The 12,459-nt window shown below is 37.4% G+C and overlaps 1 protein-coding gene across 7 annotated transcripts in view; it reads right to left on the minus strand.

The window, feature by feature from the left end:
* Positions 1–12,459, minus strand: part of ADGRG6 (adhesion G protein-coupled receptor G6) — a 159,549-nt gene that overhangs the window by 30,745 nt on the left and 116,345 nt on the right. For all 7 annotated transcript variants that reach the window (XM_039531359.1, XM_039531353.1, XM_039531358.1 and 4 more), the window contains 4 exons: positions 7,422–7,562; positions 3,599–3,715; positions 2,426–2,471; positions 436–542 (listed from right to left, as the gene is read on the minus strand). In XM_039531359.1, coding sequence (XP_039387293.1) covers positions 436–542; positions 2,426–2,471; positions 3,599–3,715; positions 7,422–7,562 — 411 coding nt within the window. The remainder of the gene's footprint in view (positions 1–435; positions 543–2,425; positions 2,472–3,598; positions 3,716–7,421; positions 7,563–12,459) is intronic.

Raw genomic sequence — 12,459 nt, forward strand, 5'->3', positions numbered from 1 at the left:
GTTTAATGCATTATGTCTCTGGGTTCTCTGGGGTCTTCAGGATCTTATCAATAACATATTTGCTTCAAAAATCATTTTTTTTCTGCTTCAGCATTGGCAGCGTCTCTTTTGGGAATCTGGTTTACTTCCACTGGATAATGGCCTTCTTTTGGACCCAAGTCTGACCACTACCACTCTAGCCCAGAGTTATATTGCAGCCCACAGTATATTATTACTCATTATTTGTGTTGTGATAGCACCCTAGGGACTCAGCCAGGAACAAGACTCATTGTGCTATGTTCTTTTCAGGATTAGCTGTGGGGGAATTTTTATTTTAGGGAAGGTTTCTGTGTAACACTGCAGCTCTGCATCCCTGCCTCTGCAGCTCTCCTGCCCCCCAACAAAATCATTACATTGTGGTTTCACATAATCAGCAAACAATGAAGGTGCACTTACCATCAGCACCCCAAAGTGTGTGAGGTGATTGCATAAGCAAACTGTCTCATTCTCATTTGATTCTGCTTGTGCAATGCAGCCTGTAGAGTTCCAGCCGCCATTACCATCTACAGAAATCAAGCAATACAGACACTTACAACTGCAAATGAAACCTCTGCACAATTTCTTTGGCAGCCATCTAGAGCCCCCACATGAAATCTAGTATACGTTCAAGTAGAAAAACTCCATTGAATACATCAAATCCAGTAATATGATATTTATCAATGCAGAATGAAGTATCTGATTTCTTAGAGTTTTTGCCAATGAAGTACTCTTACAGAGGGGTAGATTAAGTAGATAGATTACAGTGGATAGAAGAGAATCTAAGCAATCACCTGGGATAGACTCCTCCTTCTCCTCCCCCCCTCCGGTTCCTTCATATTCTATATCCAGCTTAGGTCCTTGTTCAGTTTCTCTCTCCTCTATTTGTAACTTACCCCATTCTCCTGAGCTCTTCTGTCTGCATTTCACTCCTCACCCCCCACCCAGGTCAAACAGGAAACCTTCCCCTTGTAAGACCTTTCTCTAACACACCTTTTTGCTTGTTTCCCACCCCTGGTTTCCTATCATTCTATTTCTGTCTCAAGGTAGGGAGAGCTGAGAGCTGTGCTCAGCAGTGGAGAGGTGAAAATGGATATAAGAAGCTGGCTGCAGCAGGAGGACCTTCCAGGTAAAGGGCTTACCTTTTACAAGGGATAACAAGCCAGAGGATGGGACATGAAAGCATTAAATAACACATTTTCATTGGCCAGCAGCAATCAGCTGAGCTTCCAGCAGTCAGAGTAAAAGCATAGTAAAAGCAAAGCAGGTAGTGGTGAAGCTAGCCGTTCACAGGATCTGGTCTCAGTCCTCCACATATTTTTCCTGGAGATGGTTCTAGCACCATTTTACTTACTGTACATTTCCAAATATCAAAAGCCTGAGCAGATCCTATAAGGTAGGTCAATTTTGTAATATAATGACCCAATAGTATGACATATCCTATTTCTGAAGCTGGTCTATGGAATACTTAGTTAATGATATCCAGGCTCAAGATGTTTTGGAGCACTCTAAAATTTGTATTCTTACAGACTCCTGTTCCATGAACCTATCCAAGCTGGCTCTTTAGAGGAGGAGGAGCTGGAGAAAGATGCAGCAGCAGGGTAGAAAAGCTACTAAAGTGTCCTAACAGTCAAAGGAAACATTAATTTTTGTCATTGCATTAGCAGATTTTTTTTTCACTCTTCAGGAAGCTAGCATGTCTGCTAATGGCCTGTGTGCTCAACTCTGAACATACTCCAATTTTGTGGATGCCCTGAGCTGCTGACATAAAGGCCATTGTCACTGGTGAAGTGGATGTTCAGCCTCTCTTCATATTGTTATTGTAATTTGTTCCCTTTCATGCCATGTAACCATGAGGAGCTTGTGGCTCATGATTAGCGATACAAGCTCACAGATAGCTAGCTCCCGTAGTTTTAAAATGAAGATATACACAATCTTTTCCAGATCAATCTTGAGAAAGGATCATTAAAAGGCTGCCCATGCTCCTTACTAGTTATTATTTGATTTGTGCAAGTGGGAAAAAAAATCAAAAGCTGATTGTCTTTAGATATAAACACTTTTGGAAGCCTTGGTATCCAATGTTGAAGCCCATGGATATACAGTCCAGGCATAAAGCTTATTCAAATTGGGTGCAAAATTCTATTTGTGGATTTCCACTACTGGCTGTCACAAGCAAAAAGTGTTAGCCAGCAAAGCAATAGCATCCCGTGGCTTCACCAGTTTCTATTTACTATTTTGTACTGATAAGGAAGAAAGGGAAAAAAACCTACATAACTGCATCTTTGTATTCAACTAAAATGGATTCTGTATGCCATAAACACTGTCTACCCTGGTGTCAAGTGTGATTGATTTAAAAACCAAGACATCTTTATTCCTCACATACAATAATTGGAAATATTTTTAAACTTACTGTTTTTGTTCATATCCCAGAAGACGCAGGTAGGATTAAGATCCTCCTAAACACATATATACAAATGAACATTTTCATCTATTAAAATATAAATTTGATTAAAATGTACAGACGTATCAGGAGTTCCATTACTTAGGTTTTCACACAAAAACTGAAGAGAAATATTATTGTTATTTGAACCGTGGTAGTGTCTACAAATTCCAGTCAGGGATCAGCGCCCCACTATATTAAAAAGACAGTCCTGCCCTAAATCCGGCCCTGATCCTGTAAAGACTTATACACATGCTTAACTTTACACAATGTAAGTAATCTCATTGAAGTCAAGCATATGTATGAAGTCTTTGCAAGGACAGGGCCTAAGTAGAAGTTCTTCTGCTTGTTCGCTTCCTTTGGGGTCTCCCAAGGGACTCACCAAGTAACTGGCATCCAATGATGGGTAAAAATTGAAGGCAATAACTTACTGAATCCACTTCGAGGCCATCTAGTCTGACCTGGAAGTGGATTTCATAACGAGCAGATAGTCTAAGCTAACTGAAATATGAACTATTATTTCCTCTTTCCTTTCCCCAAGGTCAATGGTCCTGATTATCCTCACCTAAAGAGTTTGACACCAGTGTGACTCCATTGCCTCCAGTGGAGTTTCTCTTGGTTTACAGCAGCATAACTGAGAGCCGAATGAGACCCACATGGGGATTTTTTTTAAAAACTAATAAATAAAACATGACAAAAGACTGATTTTTCTGGGTTCTCCTTTCCCATCAGTAATATTGGTCACTTTATAACGGTCCTTTGTTTCTTTGCACAAAACAAAGAAATAACAAAATTCCTTGAGGTACAATTAATAAAATGCTCCATGTCTGGTCAAAGAATCCACATCAACCTGAAGTTCCCTTGAACAATAAATATTGACACAAATTATGAGTCCATCTGATTAAGTATCAAGTATTATCAGCCTGGAAACTGCAGCAGGGACAGGTTGAATTACCTACATTTTAGATGATTATTAAACACTGGATTTTTTGTGTATTTGTTAACAAATGTGATTTTTTCCCTCTCTACTGGAATCTTTCCCCAGACCCAACAAAACCAATGATAATCTTTCTACCACTGATTCTACCACTGCCAGATACAATTTGAATTTTTTTACCTCTGGTTACACCAGTTTTTTCTTACCTGGAACAGGGTATGTTTAATTGTAATTTTGACAGCATCCTGAAGGTCCCGGATGGTAACATTTCCAATACTGCATGCCACTACAAAACTGGTTAAATTGGCATTCATTTCTGCATCCTTTGAAGGATTAAAAAATGCAATAAATATTATCAGAGCACCAAATACACTAGCCAGAGAAGATGATTTTATTTTTGCAGTGTGCCAGAATAAACAAACTGTCAGCACTTTTATACTTAAGACCATCCATTATAAGAACATCCTGTCTGTAAGATCAAATTACAGCTTTTCCTTTGCTATTTCCGTTATTATCATAAACATACACAAGCACATAATTAAGGGCAGATTGTAAGGCAATTTCCATAAAATTTCTCTCTTAAATCACTTTGTTTGATGCCAACCACCGTTATACCTCAAACAATGCTGACTGATAACAAGTTGTGATATAATTAGATCATTTCCCTAACCAAGAATGAACCGGAGCTTTTTTATATTATTGACAAAACAGCCTCTGGGAGGCTGTTTGGCATTACATATAATATTAACATGATCTATTCACCACTTTCAGTATTATACACTACCTGACAGCAAGTGGTCATGAAGTGACATAAGATGTGAAAAAAAAGTTCTAAGTGACACAATATTGTAAGAGACAATATTTCCAACACAGTCCTATTTGGTGGTAATTTCAATAGGAACGTGACTTTATTACTGACCCAGTGCTATTCCTAACCTGCTCTGAAAAGGCATAGGGAGATGAGCCACAGTTTTACAAATCTATTTATGTTCACACAACAAAAGGTGACAAGTCTACCTCTTAGCTTTTAGTGCCTAATCCAAAGCCTAATGAAGCTTGTGGAATGACTCCCACTGATTTCAGTGGGCTTTGGATCGGCCACTTAGTAAAAAAATTGGAGGCTAGACTTCAAAAGGCCATTTGATGTCTTCTTCTCACACTTCGTTAAGAGAGGATAAGAGACATCTGTAAATTAAAATAAAATACAAGTAATATTTCTATTTATGATATTAGTTTGGACTGAATTAAGGTTGGGGAAAAGCTTTTAGACAGGAGAATATAAGAGGTATAAAAATGAAAGGATTATGTGGCTGGAACTATTACAGGGGTCTGAGAGGAAATGTTGAATATTTATATAGTATTCAATACAATTCATATAGACTGTACCATTTTAAAATACTATCTTCATAGGCTCAAAATAGAGTCTTTTAAAATCAAGTTTTCATATAAACCTTAATAAGCAAGATAATTATAGTGGAGTGTAATGCAATAGCACCAAATACATATGAGCATTCTCTCAAATAGAGAAATGGCATAGCCAATGCCTGTGGAGATTTTTTTAAAATTTTGAACTGTGCATTTATTACATATTTTTACACTAACAGAAGAAAGTGCTTCATGCACCAAACAGTAAATTTCTGTTGATTGAGATGTTCTGCAGATTATTTTATATTGTAGTTTATTTGAATAGGAAGTGACCATTATTTAATTGTCTTCATAATCAGTATCCAGTATAAACTAGCTGAAGTAATCAAGCAGCATTGAGTGCTCTTTGGAAGCCTCTTCATGAAAAGGTATTTGACTATCTTTCGATAGCACAAGGACTGAAGTTGTTTGTTTAAAAGTGCTTTGCGATCTAGAGAAGAATGAGATGGTCTTATTATTAATATAGTAGCAGTATAATATTAGTACTCCAAGGAAAGATGGGAATGTTAGTCTGGATTAGGCTGACATTTTGAAATGAGAATTTTCCCTTCTTCATGCCTCCATCTAGCCACCTCCAGAAAGAGACCCTCCTCTTCCTCTTCTAGTACTCCTCCTTACAGAATGGCAAATAACTTTCCACATGTGATTTATCTAGGGAATTTAGTCTCTTGTGTTTAGGACATGTGTGAGCACATCATGATTTCCTCAAACATTTTTATGGCTCAAAAATATTTAACATAAGTTTTTTACATTTTTTTTTTAAATTCTGGATGGCTTGTCAAGAGTTCTCAGTGAGTGTTCAGTACAGACACTCCCCGAGTTACGTAAAAAGTTACGAAAAAGTTCCATAAGCTAGAAATAGGAGGGGTTTTTGTGTGTGTGTGTGTGTAATGGTCGGAGATATGTTTTCGACTTACGCAAAATTTGAGTTATGCAAGGCGTTCCGGAACGGAATGTTTGCATAAGTCGGGGAGCATCTATATTCACTGTTTGTGCTGCAAAGTCTCCTGCATTGGTGAAGAGATGAGAGCTCCTTAGAGGATTGAAACCTTGGCTACTTGTGATTGGTCACAAGTTACTGTTTCTGTTTCATGGTCTGATGAAAGCATAAATGCTCACATGTGCAAATGGAAAATATGGTTTTTGCACATGCTCACTTTCTCAAATGTCTGACCCAGCTCACCTAGGCTGCCTAAACGAATTGTTTAAAAAAGTAAAATATTCCTGAAAAAATTGCTTGCGGCCCTATGTTTTTATTGTCTTCCTATCAAATATATCTTTCTTACTGACAAACACATTCTAGTACCACTCAGGAATACACGAGAGGAAGTCAGACAGATCAATTATATACTAATCTGGCGTCAGGAGTGTCATTTGTCTTTTGAGAGGGTATCGTTAATTGTAAGTCACAATCATTATGGTTGAACTTTGCCCCTTAATATAAAATATGAAGAAACCATGATTAGTCATGACTAATCATGATGGAACTTCTGAAGACCAAGCTTAGTGCTATTTATTAAGATAGAATGTTTTATCATTGTATGGATTTTGTGTCATTATGACAAAACCTACTGTTGTATGCTTCTGGTTTCTTGACTCACAGCTGCAGATACTGCAGGGTGTATTTCAGAATGCAACTATGGGTCACATGTATTTTGCTAGCCTAGATTATCTCAAGTATCTCAATACAGTGCCAATAAAAATGATAATATATACACAACACAATACCACAGAGTCCTGCGGATGCACAAGAGCCAAAGGTCATTTGAAATACTAATGGGAAAATGAACTCAAGTCAAAAACACTGTTCATTTTTGCTTCTGAATGAATACAATATCTTTTGAATGTAGAGTGATTTTTTTCAATTGTGAAGATCTTCCTACCTCGTTGGTGCATGAAGACCTGGAAAGTGATTATTACATGATCAGACTTAAAGAAGAACAAAATAACTAGATCCCCTCAGTTCTCCGATCTCAATATCACTAACCTTACTGAGTAACCATTTCCTCTCAGAAAACCTGTATATAAGGTGTAAACACACTATATCAGGATTAAGAAGGCATATCTGTGATGGTCAACAGTAAAATTAACATGCTCTCGTATCGGTGGAATTAACCCCTGTGCAAAGTATTTGCACAAAGGTATCAGTGGGATTTAACTGGTACATTGGCCTTGTGCTGATCTTCTGCACAGGGGTAAATTTCACCCTGGGTGATCACTTAAAAAAAAAAAGGAAGAGAAATAATTTTAGGCTCGATGCCAAGCTGATGTAAAACAGTGTGGCTCAACTGAACACAGTGGAGCTATGCCAATCTATGCCTATGACCACTTGGATATCAATTCCTTCTAGACTATTATGAGCAGAAGCTTGTGTGCTACAGAAGGAAACTTTCCTTAGAATTGCAGTAAGATCTCTGATGTAATGTATAACCTAAATACTGTGGTAGTCTAGTAATTATTAATATGCAATATTTATTCCCAATGCCTACCTCTACTACTACCATATCATTTCTATAACTCATGAGATATTGAAAAGTGATTAAACTGTGGCAGGCTCAGTTGCTTTACTCCAGGTGAAATTGGTTCAAGCATATTTGTACTTACCTGGAAAAGTCCATTTTTGTTGAAGAATGTAAACTGAGCCCTAGATACAGCTTCAAACTCATCTTGACTTAAATTCTTCAGTAAACTTGAGGGCAGAACAACAGAAGCCAGGGCATTTCCCTGAGTCTTGTCAAAATCTAACTGTTTTATAAAAAAGAGGAAAGAGCAGGTCAGACAAAAATGAAATCAACCAAGGTCCACTGAATCTGCGCACACTCCCTGCAGTATTGTCAAATGTGATTTGAACATAAGACTACAATAACCATTAGCATAAATATAGCATGGCGCTAGATGAGGATTGATACAGTCCAAAATAATGTTCTGGTATGTTTTTACATCTTCCTTGTGGGAGTCCAGGCTTGAGACATATTATTATTTGTATTACTGTAGCACCTAGGAGCCCAATCATGGACCAGGGCTCTGATGTGTGAGGTGCTGTACAAACAGAGAACAAAAAGACAGTTCCTGTGCCCAAATAGCTTCAAGAAGTAGACAAAGCTAATCTCCAGCTGCTGTATTGATCCCTTGGGGCCCAGAGCAGTGAGGGTAATTTACAGCACCCTTCATGTTGCTCTCACTTATGCCCAGGAGACAATCAAGCAGTAAGGGAGCACACTGACCAACTCTGCCTTTGCCTTTATGAGGAATGTTTTGTACTCCTTGGCTATTGTTGCAGAGCTGGGCCATTGTTTCAGGGACACAACACTGCTTCAGTTTACACTTAATTCGTGTTTTGAGTGTGTCTTCACTAGAAAATGTCCCACTTTCTAGCAGCAGGGTGGCTGTGCTGGTGCTAGAGGCAATGTGAACACCAGTATGGGCAGGGCTCAGGCATTTTTACTATTGAATCATGAAAACTAATGCTGGCTGCTATCCACATTAGCACTTACAGTGCTACAAGCACCAGTGCACCTACCCCTTTGCTGGGAAAAAGGGTACAGGATTTCTATTGTAAGCAAAGCCTTAGAATATTTTCTTCACAACCATACAGGCTAGAAATATTTTTCTTTATAAAATGAAAGCTTTGACCTGGAGCACAATTCTGTATTAAGGGGTTGATTTTGTGGCAAACTCTACCAAATCACAGAATAGATGGGCCCTGGCTATATTTAACTTGTCTGAAGAGACATTTTTAGCCATTTTACGTTAATAAACAACATTGAAATAAAAGTATCAGAGGGGTAGCCGTGTTAGTCTGGAGTGGATGCTGGGTTAGGTCCTGTGATGGTGTTACTGGTGTTGCAGTTACTGGTGAGAATATGCTTCAGGTTGGCAGGTTGTCTGTGGGAGGACTGGCCTGCGAAATAAAAGAGCATTAATGGACTTTTTTCCCCCAGTTTTTTGTTAAGATTGTGTTGTGGTGACTTTTTGATATACATGTAAATTGCTGGAAGGTGGATTTTTAGTTCACCATATTTAAATATGTCATTTCCCCATGAGAGCAACAAATGTTTCCATTTAGCAGCTTCTACATAACTCTCATTCAAAATTGGTGAGTAAACGACATGTTTCCTTGTGGAATTCTGTTTATACTGACTAATGCATAGTAACAATGGTGCTAGATTAATGTCGTTGTTTGTCATTTAGAAAAGATTTAATTCTCTCCCTTTTGAATTCTGTAATAGCTTATCAGCATGTCCAGTTTCCGTGTGAAACAATCTGGGGAAGAAAAAAACTAAGATTTTTTTATTACATTTAGGGTCACCAACTAGATATGGCAAAAATGAGAAACTCCTTGGAGTCAGAATAAGGATAGATTACACAGGAATGTGTCAAACAGCTAGAAGCCCTCTAGCTCTGTCAATCAATCCATCAGTCCATACAATCAGGTCCTTATTTCGACAGTCAGCACTGTCATATATCTGAGAGCCTCCTCTTTTCTTGTAACTACAGTGGAAGATGCAAGAGACTTACAACTTTCTGAACAAGACACTGAAATTAGCAGACAAGTAGACATGGGAAATATTGTAAGAGTGCCTATGAATATAAACATATATTACACTAGTTTACAAATTCATGCAAAAGAGCCATTAGCTGGGACTGAAAAGGTCAAAAGCACTATGGTTGGTATTTAAGACTTGACCTTGTTGAAAGAACTTTTGTAAACAAAAGAAATTATATTGTCATTGATTAAACCTCTATATTATTTCGTCAGGAATGTTCTTTCAAGAGTTGTCTTGGCACAGGAGATTTTGGAACCTACAATACTTCATTGTGTCTGGTAACTTTATCTATAGACACCCATCTCTAAACAGGAAAATAGAACTGGCCAACAGAAAAAGATGTATTCATAAATACTCTTGTGAATGACACACTGGTATTTGCAATCCTTATTATCTGTTTACTGTAAACATTTGAAAGAGTGAATATTTATTGACAACAACGCTCATGGACATTAAAAATACTAGAGCAAAGAAATGTGTGAATGTATTACAGCTTCTGCAGCCATTTTGGAAAGCACTTATTATTCCCACAACTGATTTGAATAATTATCAGTAGTTCATAGATAATATAGGATCATTAAAGGGGACTCCCAATGTTTATAACTTTACGTCGACCAATCATGTGTATGATAACTCAGAGGGTGCAAATAGCAATAGCAACCAAAACATAGGCTACAAAACTACAAGACATACAGGCCCTGTTCACAAACTGTTTATCAAGCATTTGTGAAGAACACACGCATTTGTAAAAATCACAAGCTGTTTAGGAATAATACCTGACAGACAGAACGCAGGGCTAAATTTATCTGGTAAGTTGTCCTCAAAGAATAATTTGGCTAAGGCTAGTAGAAACTCTGCATCTACTAGAGATGTCTTATTAGGTTCAGTGAAGAGAATGGAAGAGGTTTCTCTAAAAATAGGGATATATTACAGGACCAATTTAACAAAATGAATTCCCAAATGCTAACCAGTCAAAGATTTGGCAAGAACTGTAAAGATACTTGACTGAAGTACAATTTCTTCAAGCTGCTGTGGATAGATTTCCTTGATATCCGTCTTAAGAGGGAAAAAAAAATAAAACAACACGTAGCTTGAGGTTTTTAAGATTCCCTAAAGATCATCACAATATTTGGTAGAAGTTCTTGACCTTGTGAAAGGGAATCTCCACCCAGAGAGGAGAGAAAAATTCTTGCCTAATAAGCATGGAAATATAAACTGTGACCACAGATGTTGAGGAAATTGTTGATGGGGAAGGGACTAAGAATTGTCAATAAGCTGTTGGAAGTGTAAAAGCTCGAAAACCAACTCAGTGTTCCAATAGGAACATTATTAATGAACTTGTCTTTTCTTATGGCACAATCTGGATTTCATCATTATTTAAACAGTCCTGTAATAAATTATTCCAGGGCAAGAAAATTCTAATATTCCTGGATGTCCTCATGCCACAGATGGTATTTGTTATTATACACGCAGGACATCCCAGATCTAAATGTAGAATTTTTCCTTTCACCTCCATAAATGCAAGGAGAAAACTGAATGATAACTGTTGCTTTTCTTTTATAACACTCAGCAATCAAGCTTTATTAATAACAGAACTTCCCCATCCATTTCCACTAAATTTGATTTGGAGAAAAATGGGCAAAATTCTGAGAGTGAAAATTAGTGAAACTCCATTAAAATAAATGTCACGGGGCCTACTTAGATCTGTAGAGAATTTGATCCTTTGAATTTTAGGTCCAGAAGATAATATGAACAATATTTAAAAATACTATAATATTTTATGATATTGTTATTCATGTACATCGTGCCATAAATCTGCATGGTACTTACAGAAATGACAAGTTATTTATTAGGAATAGCAAGTTTACACCAACAGAGAATTTAGTTTCTCATGTATATTACAGCAATATTATTCTGTTACACTCGACTGTAATGATTTGCATTTAACTGTTAGCACAACTTCATGTTTAAATTATGAAATTAGCACCTCGGGTCTGATTATTTGTTTATAATAGAAAGATTTTTATTGTGGTTCTTTTTTCCCCTCTCACCTACCTTCACCTACACTGCAGACTTACACCAAGACTATGTGTTTGGCATGTGGTCCAGTGGGAGAGCCATGACAGTTCATGGTTAGGGTACTAAGGAACTCAAGATCAATTCCCTGCTCTGCCACAGACTTCCTGTGTGATCTTAGTCAAGTCACTTAGGGCGAGATTTTTACATGTATTTATGTGCCTACAGAAGCAGACAGGTGCCTGGTGGGATTTAATGGGAATGAGGTACACAGGGGCTTTTGAAAATCCTACTAGTTGCCTATCTTCATTTTTAGGCACCTAAATACCATTAAACATTTGGCCTCTAGTCTCTCTGCGTCTCAGTTCCTTATCTGTAACAAAATGGGAATAGCACTTTATAGCTCACAGGGATGTTGTGAGGAAAAAGACATTTAACAACTTGAAGCCAAAATCAAAGAGTTGGTGAACATTTATCTCCTGCTGGAGTTAATGGAAGATGCATGTGCACAGCAGAACTCAGGGTTTGGCTCAGAGTAAGCAGAATTATTAAAAAAACTGTTGGAGGTTTCCATATTGATCCATGAAAGCTTGTACCACAACACCGAAGAAGTTCTTCATGTAGATACCATCTTTGATTTACTCTGCAGGAGGACTGAATGCAGACTCCTGCTTAGGAAACTTCGAATACTTAGTTCTGTTTAAAATTACATCACAGAGTATATGTAGATCTGAGAGGTAAAAATATACAATCCATCTCTATGCCTGAGATGAAAACACCCATGTTTCATTATTTTTCATGGGTGATACTAAGATACACTAAGTTCAATCAACTTCTTTTGGTCATCTCTAAGAAGAATTTTAGATACAATAGTGACACATTATTGGAAGTCTGAAATTCACCATTTTTTGCTCACTTGGAAGTATGTAATAAAGCAGGTGGGGCATTTTGTTGATATAGTTAAATTGCCCTGGGTTTAATGCTTGCTAAATATTTCGTAGGAACTTCTGGTCCTCAGCAATATGATGTATGAAATCAACAATATCATTTTTATAGGCAGAGATACCAATATCATCAGC

The sequence above is a fragment of the Mauremys reevesii genome, linkage group 3 (assembly GCF_016161935.1).
Source record: "Mauremys reevesii isolate NIE-2019 linkage group 3, ASM1616193v1, whole genome shotgun sequence".
Lineage (NCBI taxonomy): Eukaryota > Metazoa > Chordata > Testudines > Geoemydidae > Mauremys > Mauremys reevesii.